General features: G+C 41.2%; 1 protein-coding gene and 1 pseudogene across 1 annotated transcript in view; one reads left to right on the top strand and one right to left on the bottom strand.

Moving 5' to 3' along the window:
• The window catches only part of LOC102999947 (peroxisomal multifunctional enzyme type 2-like), a 75,663-nt gene extending 62,446 nt beyond the window's left edge, over window positions 1-13,217 (bottom strand). The window contains exons 1-2 of the mRNA XM_057539146.1: window positions 12,976-13,217; window positions 7,966-8,019 (exon numbers count right to left, since the gene is read on the bottom strand). Coding sequence (XP_057395129.1) covers window positions 7,966-8,019; window positions 12,976-13,033 — 112 coding nt within the window. The 5' untranslated portion in view covers window positions 13,034-13,217. The remainder of the gene's footprint in view (window positions 1-7,965; window positions 8,020-12,975) is intronic.
• LOC130707034 (transcription and mRNA export factor ENY2-like) lies at window positions 3,103-3,413 on the top strand (annotated as a pseudogene).
• Window positions 13,218-15,450: the final 2,233 nt, after the last annotated feature.

Below are 15,450 nucleotides of genomic sequence, written 5' to 3'. Positions count from 1 at the left end.
GCAAATAAGCAAATCCTGCCATACCTACCTTCAAAATATATCCAGAATTTAACTTCTTTGCACCACCTCCATCCCTACCACCTGTCTGAATCACCCCCATCTCTTATGTAGATTACTGCAATAACCTGACAGATCTCTCTGCTTCCTCTTCTTTTTTTTAACAAAAAATCACAAGTGTGGACAAGAATTGTTAATAGGATAATAGACCCCAATATGCCCAACGTACTTCTCCACTTCCACGCCTGCTCCCCTAGAACCTATTCCTCACACAGCACTCAGAATGATCCACTTAAACCTTAAATGAGGTCATGTTGCTCCTCCACGCTCTCCAATGGCTTCCCATCTCAATCAGGGTAAAAGCCAGTCCTTACTCTGAACTAAATGGTCCTACATGACCTGACCTCCTGTGATCTCTCATCTCTCACTTTGTTCCCCTAGACGACTTCACGCCAGCCTGGGATGCCCCCTAAGCTCACTTTGACATAATCTTGAGCACAGTGCCCAGCACACGGTAGGCAGTCACTATTATTCGCTTTTTACCCCCTTTACAAAAGGTTTTAATTCTTGATGTCATTTAATCCCCACCATAATCCTGGAAGTTATTAGGTAAGGTGGCTACTAATATTCAGAGGTCATGTAATTAGACAGCAGAAACAGGATTTATAGCCTGACCTAACTTCAAAGACAATTCACTTTCCCCACTGCAGTTCACCTTCTGGCTATCAGGATCACACAGCGGTTAAAAACACAGGCTCTGGCATCAGACCACAGGAACTTGTAACTCATCTTTACCAGTGATTATGCAACTGCAGTACAGAAAAGAAATCATGTCGATCTTACTTCAAAAGATTGCAGTTTCAATTACCCAAAAATGCTACTCCTCCAGTTCAAGAATAGAAAGCATTCTGCCTTTCTTACTGTCCAAAAAGAGGTTCTCCTTGCTGGAACACTTCCATCTTCTTTGTGTTCACACCCTCAAGACAAAACTTAATATTCAGAGAACTCGATACAGCTCACCTACTGAGGAAATCTCAAACCTATTCCATTCCCAACATTTCCTTCAGACATGTGCGAACATTTCTTGAAAGATGTAACGTGTACGAAACCAAATGTCCCTTGTTGTAATTATCAGCCACAGGCTTAGCAGTTCTTACACCCAGATTTAAATCTCCCATAATGCTTTATATTACGGAATATAAAACATAGCAATCATATTTACATGAAGAGAATATCTTAAGTGATACCCTTAACTTTGGGCTTGGCCAGGTGATTTCCTTTGGCCAATGAAAGGTGAGTAGAAATGACATGCCACTTCTAAACAGAAGCTTTATGAGACACCAAGGGGATCCATTTTTATTTTCCCTCTGCTGGAAGAACAGCCATGATGAAAGTTGCTCCTTCAGCTGGGATCCTGAAATTAGTACGACACAAAAGCAGAGACACAGCTGACCAGAAGCTGAAAGGTCAGGTAGGTATGAAATTACCCTTTTTTTTTTTTTATGAATTTATTTATTTTATTTATTTTTATTTTTGGCTGTGTTGGGTCTTCCTTCCTGTGCGTGGGCTTTCTCTAGTTGCGGCGAGCGGGGGCTACTCTTCGTTGAGGTGTGTGGGCTTCTCATTGCAGTGGCTTCTCTTGTTGGGGAGCACGGACTCTAGGCACATGGGCTTCAGTAGTTGTGGCACACGGGCTCAGTAGTTGTGGCTCGTGGGCTCTAGAGCGTAGGCTCAGTAGTTGTGGCACACGGGCTCAGTTGCTCCGTGGCATGTGGGATCTTCCCGGACCAGGGCTCGAACCTGTAACCCCTGCATTGGCAGGTGGATTCTTAACCTCTGCACCACCAGGGAAGTCCTGAAATTATCCTTTATTATTATAAACCATTGAGATTTGTCTGTTAACTCGGCATAACCTAGCAAAAGTTGACTTATATGAGAAACAAGGTACTCCATTTCTTAAGGTCTTACTTCTTACTGGCCTCTGAGCTAGTCATAGGATTAACTGATTAGTAATTTTTCCACAAACAAGATACTCTGATGTCATAAATCCTAGGTTTGCTTACTCCTCTTTACTATTTTTTGCTTACTCAGGTAAAAATATGCTGAGCAGAACAAAATTAACACAGGAGAAATGTTAGTGCACATGATACAACCTGGACTCAGGGCATCTGTGTTTTAAAAAAGTTAAAGCAGAGGGTAGTGGTGGTTAGGGAAAAACAAAACCCATTGGTAGCCCAGAAAGTTCACAGCTAGGTCACAGGCTAAAAAGTGGTAGAAACCATCAGTGAAAAGTTCTACATTTTCACATAAACTAAGCTAAACTAAATCTGGCTCTCCAGCCTAGTTTGGTAAATATTTTTCCCAAAACACTAATTTTCTGCCTTTTTGGACTCTCACAAGCACTTGCTGCGATACCATCCCTGAGGCAATGACAAAATAAACAGATACACTGTCCCTGTTTACCTTTTTCTTAGAACTGAAAAACTCCAATCTGAGTTCAACAAATTCAAAGGTAATAAATAAATACAGGAAAACTGATCCACATAAACACATACTGCTGCAAAAGGTTTTACAAAACAAGTTTATAAACTAAGATCATAACTTAGTCACAACAAAAAAAGCAGAAATTTATTCAACCAATCTCAAAGACACACCAACCACTCCCCAGCCCGCCCCACCCCCAGAAAAGGGCTACAGCAAACAATAAAGGAAGGAATGAACAAAGTCCCTTCTTTACAAAAGGCAACATTCTCAGAACTTTAGGAGATACAAAAGATAAAATGAGATACTTGCACTTACGGAATTGAGTGGAAAAGATGTAAATAAATAAAAAGTTTTAAGTATTAATAAATAAATAACAATATTTTTTTTTAAGAAAAAAAAAAAAGTAACAACATGTGCCTTTAAGCCCTGACATGAAATATTTTGGGGAAAACCTGGCAAAAAAGGCCTGAACTATACACGCCCTGACCAAATACCACAATATCAAAATTTGTCCTTGCCCCAAGAAGTAGACTGGATTAACAGCCAGTGGCTATGACCTTAAACAAGGAACATCCAAAGTCGCTGTGTCCCTTCCATAAAGATATATGCTAGGTCCGAGCAGCCGAAGAGTGTGGTTAGCAAGATGAACAAAGATGCGCAGATGAGAGCAGCAATTAACCAAAAGTTGATAGAAACTGGAGAAAGAGAAGGCCTCAAAGAGTTGCTGAGAGCTAAATTAATTGAATGTGGCTGGAAGGATCAGTTGAAGGCACACTGTAAAGGTAATTAAAGAAAAAGGACTAGAACACGTTACTGTTGATGACTTGGTGGCTGAAATCACACCAAAAGGCAGAGCCCTGGTACCTGACAGTGTAAAGAAGGAGCTCCTACAAAGAATAAGAACATTCCTTGCTCAGCATGCCAGCCGTTAAGATTGAATTAGATTGTGTTGTTTTGTGGTTTTATTTCTGAAAGTAAAACTTGCCATAAATTAGGAATTGATTTCCCAATATAAAATCCTTTTTTGTATGATGGTATACAGTTTTCAGTAATGATGTATACAATTGTATTGATATTTTTCCCTAAATGTGTTATTTTAATAAATATCTCATGAATGAAAAAAAAAAAAAAGATATATGCTGAGGAGGAAAAGTATATTCAATATCCTGCTTAGGTCTTCTTTGTTTAGAAAACCTGGCTGCTTGTTCAGTCTTTTATTACACATCTCCATAAACAAATTGGGAGAAATTTGGCTCTCTGTATTCCCTGATAAGATGTAGGAAAACTCTATCCTTCTCAAACTCTTCCAAAAAATTGCAGAGGAAGGAACACTCCCAAACTCATTCTATGAGACCACCATCACCCTGATACCAAAACCAGACAAATATACTACAAAAAAAGAAAATTACAGACCAATATCACTGATGAATATAGATGCAAAAATCCTCAACAAAATACTAGCAAACAGAATCCAACAACACATTAAAAGGATCATACACCACGATCAAGTGGGATTTATCCCAGGGATGCAAGGATTCTTCAATATATGCAAATCAATCAATGTGATACACCATATTAACAAATTGAAGAATAAAAACCATATGATCATCTCAATAGATGCAGAAAAAGCTTTTGACAAAATTCAACACCCAGTTATGATAAAAACTCTCCAGAAAGTGGGCATAGAGGGAACCTACCTCAACATAATAAAGGCCATATATGACAAACCCACAGCAAACATCATTCTCAATGGTGAAAAACTGAAAGCATTTCCTCTAAGATCAGGAACGAGACAAGGATGTCCACTCTCACCACTATTATTCAACATAGTTCTGGAAGTCCTAGCCACGGCAATCAGAGAAGAAAAAGAAATAAAAGGAATACAAATTGGAAAAGAAGAAGTAAAACTGTCACTCTTTGCGGATGACATGATACTATACATAGAGAATCCTAAAACTGCCACCAGAAAACTGCTAGAGCTAATTAATGAATATAGTAAAGTTGCAGGATACAAAATGAATGCACAGAAATCTCTTGCATTCCTATACAGTAATGATGAAAAATCTGAAAGAGAAATTATGGAAACACTCCCATTTACCATTGCAACAAAAAGAATAAAATACCTAGGAATAAACCTACCTAGGGAGACAAAAGACCTGTATGCAGAAAACTATAAGACACTGATGAAAGAAATTAAAGATGATACCAACAGATGGAGAGATATACCATGTTCTTGGATTGGAAGAATCAACATTGTGAAAATGAGTATACTACCCAAAGCAATATACAGGTTCAATGCAATCCCTATTAAATTACCAATGGCATTTTTTACGGAGCTAGAACAAATCATCTTAAAATTTGTATGGAGTCACAAAAGACCCCGAATAGCCAAAGCAGTCTTGAGGGAAAAAAATGGAGCTGGAGGAATCAGACTCCCTGACTTCAGACTATACTACAAAGCTACAGTAATCAAGACAATATGGTACTGGCACAAAAACAGAAACATAGATCAATGGAACAAGATAGAAAAGCCCAGAGATTAACCCACGCACCTATGGCCAACTAATCTATGACAAAGGAGGCAAAGATATACAATGGAGAAAAGACAGTCTCTTCAATAAGTGGTGCTGGGAAAACTGGACAGCTACATGTAAAAGAATGAAATTACAACACTGCCTAACACCATACACAAAAATGAACTCAAAATGGATTCGAGACCTAAATGTAAGACCGCACACTATAAAACTCTTAGAGGAAAACATAGGAAGAACACTCTTTGACATAAATCACAGCAAGATCTTTTTCGATCCACCTCCTAGAGTAATGGAAATAAAAACAAAAATAAACAAATGGGACCTAATGAAACTTCAAAGCTTTTGCACAGCAAAGGAAACCGTAAACAAGACGAAAAGACAACCCTCGGAATGGGAGAAAATATTTGCAAACGAATCAACGGACAAAGGATTAATCTGCAAAATATATAAACAGCTCATTCAGCTCAATATTAAAGAAACAAACACCCCAATCCAAAAATGGGCAGAAGACCTAAATAGACATTTCTCCAAAGAAGACATACAGACGGCCACGAAGCACATGAAAAGATGCTCAACATCGCTAATTATTAGAGAAATGCAAATCAAAACTACAATGAGGTATCACCTCACTCCTGTTAGAATGGGCATCATCAGAAAATCTACAAACAACAAATGCTGGAGAGGGTGTGGAGAAAAGGGAACCCTCTTGCAATGTTGGTGGGAATGTAAATTGATACAGCCACTATGGAGAACAATATGGAGGTTCCTTAAAAATCTAAAAATAGAATTACCATATGACCCAGCAATCCCACTACTGAGCATACACCCAGAGAAAACCATAATTCAAAAAGACACATGCACCCGAATGTTCATTGCAGCACTATTTACAATAGCCAGGTCATGGAAGCAACCTAAATGCCCATCAACAGACGAATGGATAAAGAAGTTGTGGTACATATATACAATGGAATATTACTCAGCCATAAAAAGGAACGAAATTGAGTCATTTGTTGAGACGTGGATGGATCTAGAGACTGTCATACAGAGTGAAGTAAGTCAGAAAGAGAAAAACAAATATCGTATATTAATGCATGTATGTGGAACCTAGAAAAATGGTCAGATGAGCCGGTTTGCAGGGCAGAAGTTGAGACACAGATGTAGAGAATGGACATATGGACACCAAGGGAGGAAAACTGCGGTGGGGTGGGGATGGTGGTGTGCTGAATTGGGCGATTGGGATTGACATGTATACACTGATGTGTATAAAATTGATGCCTAATAAGAACCTGCAGTATAAAAAAACAAACAAACAAAACAACTAATACTAAACTTTCATTGGGTTATTTGTATGGAAATATGTTAATATAAATGTTTCAGACATTACATGAAATTTCTAAAAATCTTATATTTGTATTTGTATGGAAATATGTATGGAAATATGTTAATATAAATGTTTCAGACATTACATGAAATTTCTAAAAATCTTATATGTTCTGGTATAATGTTATAAGTAATAATCCTAGTTATTACTTTAAAATGTATATCTCAGAAATAACTAATTTTCTTGTCAACTGCATTATTATGAACTTTCATCAAATCTTTAACTGTGGTCATTTTTAAGTCTTTTCTCATTTACAGACAGTTCTGGGTGTACTCTGATGCTTTTGCAAATATGTTCCTATTAAAGGGTTTCATCTTCAAGAAATTCATGGAAAAGACTCTGACAAGTACAGGTTTCTGGTAACTGACTGTACTGCTGAACTGAATGAATAAGCATTTTCAGCACCCTAATGAAAAACTGATGAACTCAAAAAAGTGCTAACAAAAGATCAAGATGAAAAAAAAAATTTAATTACATGGGACTGAGTGAACTGATGAGGATGAGTATAATTTTTGTGACTTTCTGTCTGAATTTAAAAAAAAATCCCACAAGGACTCAGAGGCAAAGAATATACAAATCAATTTTCACTGCAAAGTAAAGGAGCTGTTACAGTGGAGGATTACTGGACTGAATGTCAATATTATGACATAGTATGAGTGTGTTTCAGGTTTGGTAATTGCAATCATTGTTGCTTTTGTTGTGGTCATCCATGTACAATGCTTCGTGTCAGTCTATTTATCTCTTGTAAAAATAAAATACACTGTGTGTGTGTGAAAAACAAAAAACAACAACAAAAAAAAAAGATGTAGGAAAACTGGGATTGGGAGGACAATAATGTGGGCCAACAATTTTAGCCCAGGAAAGATATTAATAAATATTGGGCCATACATCTGCCCTATGTACCTACCTGGCATTCATTTAGATATTCCCCACAAAGACTTGACTGTAGACAAATCCACTCCTAGGTCCATACCAACTGCCAAGTACATCAGGCAAACCACTAAGATTACTAAAACCTCCCACTTTTGGTGTATTCTTCAATACACCATCTTCCAACTGATCCCCCCATAATAAAACTCATGCAAGTGCCCCTTTAATTTAAAAACTTTTTAACTGTTATAAAAGCTTCCATTTGAAAAATTTTTATGACAGAGATTAAAAAAAAAATACTTTGGATTCCCTGATTCCAAACATTTAGTTATGAAAATGCACTTATTTCTTACCTTATCAATATATTTACACTTACAAGGATTCATCTTGCACCAGTCTTCTACATCGAAAAATTACAGCCCACAATAGACCAAATTCAAGAATTTCCTTTTATATAATGAATGTCGGCTCATCTTTCTCAGTTCTATTAAGTTGCAAATTCTGTGAAACTAGTTTACTTTAAAAAGTAAGTTACAAAGTTAGCCTCAATGGGGAAAAAAATTTTGCTGGCACAAGAAAAAATTAGTGATGAAATTTGACCTTAACAAATTATTTGATGTGAATACAAAGGCCTCTGGCTTGTGAAGACTGTATTTTAGTTCCCAGCTACTGAATGAAAAGAAAAATGTATCAACTTACCAACAACTGATGCACCTCTTTCTGCAAAAGCCAGGGCATAGGCTCGGCCCAATCCTATTGAAAACAAAAGAAAAAAATCAGAAGGTTGAGCAAATGTTAGCATAATTTTTCTGGTCCACTCAACTCAATCCCTATTGCAAAGTAACTGGTGAGCAATTAATTACATTACAAAGGTAGAGCTTTCATTGGTACTCTCAGCCTCTACTTCACCTACTTCTACTTTCAGGGGTTGGAAAGCTTAAAACTGTATTTTCCACCTATTCTACCTACCATTTCCTATCATTCTACCTAGCTTCTAGGATGGACGCTAGATGTGAATTGGGTTCCACCATTAAACGCATTTGCATGAAATGTGGAAGGAGGGAATGAGGCAGAAGCCACCTTACTGTGACTTTTGGATGTTACTGTTGGTTAAGAAGCTGATTTCTTGAGGCTTCCTAGGTATTAAGCAGGTATAGTGGCAGCTTCTAGATCTAGCTCCCTAATTTCTGGATGGCAGCTTCCATTCTCTAGATCCCTGGGGCCAGTGGCTATTTGGGCTGTGGCAGTTCCAATGGTAGCCTCAGAGGTAGTGGCTCCCCTAATGGGCCAGTTTTATACTGTTCCATAAGGAATTCCAAGAGGAACTGCCTAAAACCCAACTGCTTAAATTAAGTCCTTTCTTGTTTCAAATATCTAGTGGTTTCTATATCCTGCTCTGAACCTTGACTACATAATCACCACACACAGGAAATATTTAATTCAGACTCAAAGGTATGAGGTGTAAATTTATACATCCAAAAATGGATACGTGCCCATATAAATTGTATAGGCAGAGAATATCTCAGGAAGACTATATAAGAGACTGGCAATTAGTGGTTACCTCTGGGGAACAGAATTATGTAACTAGCAACAAGGGGTGGAAAGCTTACTTCTGCATTGTTTAAATTATTTTAACATGCACACGTTTTTTTGTTTTTTTGCTTTTTTCCTTTTTGCATGGAAATTTATTGTGCCCAGTTTTACAGAACATCCCTTACAATTGCCCAGGCCCAGGTCCTTCCCCCCAGATAAGCCTTTGATAACATTCTCCATGTCTCCCATTGTTACTGGTCAGCAGAAGGGTTTCACTTCTTCTGGTGTCAATGTGGATCATCTGAATTTCCCTGAGCAGGCTGGACACCTGAGGGGTGACCAGCACCACCAGCCTCCTGGTGGCCCTGTGGTCCCGCAATGATTGCCCCAGCACCAAGGCCCCCTGGCAGTAGACGTCATTGGTAGCCAGCGTGACAAACGCCTGGTCAGACACCGGCATGGTTTGAGGCCCAGCGCGCCCTGGGCACCGGGCGGCCAAGTGCGCCTGGGCGCGGGGCGGGCTCGAGCAGGGCCTGGCGGAGGCGTCGTCTCCAGGCGACCCGCGCGGACTTCCAGGCCTGCGGCGCTCCGGCAGCCTCTGCCCGGGACGGCGCCCCTGCCCTGCGCCCACCACGCGTCCCCGGCGCCCCAGCGCCTCGGCCCGGCCGGCGGGGCTGCGCTCCGGAACCACGGCCCCGCCCCCGCTCTGCCGCCCCGGGCGCCGGTCCACGCGGCCGCCGCAGCCCCGCGCCAGGCCGGCACCGCCTCGTGCCCCTGACGCCCCGTGCACACGTTTTTTTAAATGTAATTGAGAAATTTAATTGGTAGTTTAAATTTAATTTGAATTAACTGATAAACAAGTAAACAAATATTGAGATGGCTAAATTATCAGGCTCTTCTAAAAAGGACCCAAACTATAAAGTTTTCCAAAACTAAAAGATCACCAAATAATTTATTTTAAAATTTAATCCACTCTGAATGGATGAGAGAGAACCCACCCAATATAATAACTCAAGTCTCCTCATATTTTATCAGATCTAGGCTGAAGCACTTGCTCGAAACATGAGGTTTTCAGAGAAATCAAATACTCATAACCAGAACGCAAAAAAAAAAAAAAAAATGGTAACAAAGTAGAAAATCATCAGATGAAAGGAATGGGGTATGTCTCTCGTAGAGATTGATCTAAGTTAATCAGAGAATTATCTCAAAACCAAGCTATACAATTCTCTGAAAAGACATGTCAGTAATCTACTTTTACCATAAAGGCCCATGCAAACTGTACACAAATCTGTATATAAAGTTAAAAGTGACATTCTCCTCCCTGTTTCCCTGTAATACCACTCGTCCATTAACAGGTTCGTTAAGTGTCCTCCAACGTTTTTATATCTGTGCTTACATAAACATTATTTAAATACTTTATGTGTCTTTGTCTCCCCAACTAAACTAGAAGGTCCTTGTAGGTTGAGATTATGTCGTTCTTTTACATTTCCCACAATGCCCAGCACATCTTTACAGTCAAAATGCACAAAAAGGTAAAGCCAAGAGCCTCTATTTTCTCTTAATCCTCTTTTAAATCCTGTCTTAACTTTCTCCCACACCGAAGTTCATTGTCAACCGTCCTCTCTCCCCCATTTCTCTTCTGACCTTAACTTCTTTAGCACTGTCAAATATCAGTTGATTCTTTTCTCACAGTGCTTGTTCAGTGCTCTCTTCAGTGGGTTAGACTTCTCTCTGCTTCAAGCTGACAGAGCCTCTGAGATTAGCTTCCTGGACTATTTCACCTTCTAGCTTTACCAATCAAAGGAAGTCAAATGACTTCGAAACCTCTCCTGACTCCAGAATCTCCAACTACTCACACACTTCTCACTATCTCCAGAGCTACAGCTTGCTATTTTATAACCATCTCAAATTCACAATGGCCAGACTCCCTTCTTCCACGGCCCACCTCCACCACTCTCACAACTACATCCCCAGCAACTACTACAATCAGCTAATAAATACGAATTCCCGTTATACCACCCATCACGGCAAAATTGTTTCCCTTAATCCTAGACAATTCTAAACCTCTCCTTCCAGGTCTCCCATTAAACTATTCAATATTCCAAGCTAAACAACAGCACCTGAATAGTGCAAAGATATTTCTATTCATCTCTAGAACATGCGTGGGTTGGAGTCAGACTAATTCCCAGACACAGGCCTGGCAGGCATTCACGGACACCCTCCTGGGATGTTTAGCAGTGCCTCAATTCTACAGATATGTATCCTTAAATGAGAACCCCAAGACCTCAAGGACAACAGTCTTCATGAGAGGACTGGAATTAGATCTCAATCTCTCTTTCATAATGATGGCCCAGTGTAGACCTAATGACAGTCTCAACTTTACCACAAAATTATATCTGCCCCAGATCAGTATTCAAATCTAATGGCTAGTAATTGTATCATAATCCAGGCTCTTTAAAATATGAATCAGTTCATGAACAGGAGGTGCTAAATTCAGAACTGTCTAGTCACAACCCATTAATACTTCACAAAATCAATTTAGTGGGTTGTAACCTGCATTTACTTAATGAAACAGAATAGAAACGTTCAAAGTGCACTGCATTTACTATGTACCGTGTCATGAGCTTGTTTCAAATATGGTGCGTGTGTGTGTGTGTGTGTGTGTGTGTGTGTGTATACCAGGTCCTGGTATAAAATGTATTTCATACTGTGAATCACTCACTGTCAAAAGAGGTTTAAAACATGAGTGCTTTACTTAATTATTTCCATCAAAAGCAAAGTGTAAACAAAATGTTTTCCCAAAAACATAATCATTTTAGAATAAATATAGCTACGGATAGAAAACATTTGGCCACCAATTAATACTAAAGATATTTTCTGAAAGGAAGCATGTGAATCCATTTTATAAATGGAGACGTGAAAATACGTATGAATTAACTGTCAGAATTCCACTGTTTGTGACTTCTAATATATAATTCATATTAATTCTGCATTAGGTCCATTCTAGGTATAAGGCACTACCAGTGGGTAATCAAAGGCCCGTAAGGTCAACATCCCTGCACTTGGAGATTACAGAGATCATGGACAGGTGGGAAATAGTGTAAAACCTCACTGCAAAGCATCCGTGTGGGTATGAGTGGTTTGTCTTAAATTTTGTCCTTTAAAAATAGGGTTATTTGGGGACTTCCCTGGTGGTGCAGTGGTTAAGAATCCGCCTGCCAATGCAGGGGACACGGGTTCGAGCCCTGGTCCGGGAAGATCCCACATGCCGTGGAGCAAGTAAACCTGCGCGCCTAGAGCCCGGCTCTGCGACAAGAGAAGCCACCGCAATGAGAGGCCCGCGCACCGCAACAAAGACCTGATGCAGCCATAAATAAATAAATAGAAATAAAAATAGGGTTATTTCACATAACCAATCTCCACTTGGCTTCTGAAATACAGGAAGATCTGGCCCACTTCAGAAAGGCCTCTGCTCTCCAGTTCCTACTGCCCCCACCCCACTCTCATTTTATTCCTCTATCACCTGCCTGAGTCCTGCAGGCATTGGAGTTTGCAATCCGCTTGATAAACACACAAAGTCCAAAAAGGAGGACTCTTATCAGATGCCTTTTTTTAAAGAAGGTCCTCTCAAGAACTTAAAATCACCTGACAGAGGGAAAGATGATTGACTTTTCAAAGGCAAGGGGCTGACATCTCTACTACTGCGGGGGTGATTCCAGCCCCCAGACGGCTTTCCCGCCACGTTTAAAACACTTGACAGAGGCCTAGGGAGTCTATTAACAGGAAGAGTCGCAATCGATACGCACAGACGGGCGTCGGGATGAATTTTACCTAGTTTTGCAACCCGCAGCCGAGCCGGGCCTCTCTCCTCTCAAGACCTGAAGCCTTGAGAAGCTCCCACAGGGTTGGGGGCGGGTGGAGAAGTGGGCTGCACCAGGAGTTTCTGGCTCCCCACTCAAGGCTGGCCAGCCCCTCCTCACCATCCTCAGCCGATTAGGCGCCCGGAGAACAATCGTTGTCCGTCCTCCCACCCTCAACCCCACCGAGTCCAGTCGCTCGCTCCCCAAGCCGCCCCGCCACCGCTGCCCGCAGCCCAGATGCTGAGATCGCAGCTACAGCTGCGTGCGGATCCCGGACCGCTGGAGGACGCCGGCCCTCTAGCCTTCGCGTACTCACCTCCCCCCGCGCCGGTGACCAGTACCACCCGCCCGTCGAACCTCAACGGCGAGGCCATAAGTCCAGCCTGCAGCGACACACATACACGAGGAGAACTACTGGAGTTCAGACTGCGGGACAAGGAGGACAGGAGGACAGGCTGGGGCAGGACGGCAATGACCTGCCTGTTTCTGCGGAGGAGAGAGACGCCGAGTTTTCCAAGTGCGCCTGCGCAGCGATCCCTTGGAACTCTGGGAAATGTAGTCCAGCATGCCTCCAGTCGCGGCGAGAGCCTGCCCAAGAGGCTTGGCTTGAAAGGGCCAGTTCTGCGGCCGGAAGTAACGGGAGCTGCTGGGACCTGTGTAGTAAAATGATTGACTCCCCTAACTTCATTCATACTTTCATCCATCGTTTTGTCATTCACTCAACAAGCGTTTTCTGGATTTAGGCGAGGATGCAGCCCCTATCCTTAAGTAGCTTTCAGAAATAGCAAGGGGTAAAAAAGATTTCTTAGAATGTAATCCTTGGACCTCTTGGATGGAAACCACCTGGAAAAATGCAGAGTCCTGGGACCCCAGGCTGACCTCCTAAATGGAACTGTTACCAAACTGGTCAACTGGACCCTCACTAAAGTCCTAGCCAGGCGCCGACACCCAGGGAGGTTCTTTTTCCGCGCAGATTCGCACAGCCAATAATGAAACCTATGCTGAGACTGGAACAGCACAAGCTTTCATTAATGGCCAAAGAATGGAGAAGCGCAAATTTAGTTCGCAAATCAACTTCACAACCCAATTGGGACAGAGACACCATATGTTTAGGAGGGCCGAGGTAAAAGGGAGGGAATTGGAAAGAGTGGGAGGCATACTCACGTCTTATCTGAGAACAGGGTTGTGGTTTGGACACAGAACTGATGCAACACTCTTTTTCAGTCCTTGTATGGGCTTTTCCAGTTGTTGTCAAGGCGATCGTCACCTGTCATGGTGCCGGTGGATGGGCCCTTTAGCATGCTAACGTATTACAATGAGCGTATAATGAGGATCAAGGTCTACTGGAAGTCAAATCTTCTGTCATCTTGGGTCTAGTTGTTCTAACCAGTCCTTGCTTTTCTCTTTGCAGCTTCCTCCTGAACTTAGATAAGAACAACTGGTTTCCATTCGAGGGAGGGGCAGGGGTATGATTCTGGGGCAACAGCCTTGGTAACAGAATCTCAGGGGACAAAAAAGTGTCAACAGGTGCTCCTAAATGATTTTTGCTTTTGTATGGTGAGTACAGTCAAATGATGTAGGTTTTCTCAATTTTGACACTATTGAAATTTGGGGTCAATAATTTTTTTGTTATGTGGGGTTGTTCAGTGCATTCTAAGATGTCTAGAAACATCCCTGACCTCTACCCACTAGATGCCAGTAGCACCCACCCCCAAGTCACAAAAATCAAAATTGCCTCCAGACATTGCCAAATGTCCTCAGTTGGGGTGGGGTGGGGATAACCCCTGAAAGAGAACAACTAGTTTATACTAAGATAAACTAAGCCTCAGAAGTAACATTTTTGGAAACATAATTTTACTAGAATAAATAAACTTTAATGTTTATTTTCCAAGGTGAAAATAATGCTTTCTAAATAGTTACTAAATAGCTTCAGTGGTGTCCAATTTTCAAGCGTGAAATTTCATTTTGGGTATTGTCATGCACTTTAACACAACTGAATTGAACATATGAATCCTCATGTTGTATCTCATAAGTCAATATCTTAGGCAAAGAGGAATCTGAAACTTTTTGAATAATGGCTATGCTTGGTTTCCGATTAAGTCTCCATTTGTTCACACTCTCAATATACTATCTCTGTCCAAAAGACATAGTGATGATATGGGCTTCCCTAGTGGCGCAGTGGTTAAGAATCTGCATGCCAATGCAGGAGACACGGGTTCAAGCCCTGGTCCGGGAAGATCCCACAGGATGTGGAGTAACTAGGCCCGTGCGCCACAACTACTGATCCGGTGCTCTAGAGCCCACGAGCCACAAGCCACAACTACTGAGCCCACGTGCCGCAACTACTGAAGCCCTGGCACCTAGAGCCCGTGTTCCACAACAAGAGAAGCCACCACAATGAGAAGCCCGTGCATTGCAACAAAGAGTAGCCCCTGCTCACCGCAACTAGAGAAAGCCCACGTGCAGCAATGAAGACCCAACGCAGCCAAAAATAAAATAAATTTTTAAAAATAATAAATTAAAAAAAGACATAGTGATGATAAATACAAAAAGAGAATTATAAAGCTAGGATCAAACAAAAATCTTTGTATTTCCAGAGAGAAACCCAAAGCAGAGAATGGGGCTATACTCACAGACCTATCCTCACAACTTACTGGAATCCAAGTGCAGAAGCAGGAAAACATACCTGGAAGGTAAAGGTGATAAAGAAGATTGGGGCTCAGCTCTCTGAGAAGTCATCAGTTAGTGTCCTTCTGTTTATAAAAAAAAATTGTTTTAATAGCCATCCTGA

Source organism: Balaenoptera acutorostrata, chromosome 2, assembly GCF_949987535.1.
Source record: "Balaenoptera acutorostrata chromosome 2, mBalAcu1.1, whole genome shotgun sequence".
NCBI classification, from domain to species: domain Eukaryota; kingdom Metazoa; phylum Chordata; class Mammalia; order Artiodactyla; family Balaenopteridae; genus Balaenoptera; species Balaenoptera acutorostrata.
The sequence above is the reverse complement of the archived record's forward strand: the minus strand, read 5'-3'. Positions and strand labels throughout refer to the sequence as shown.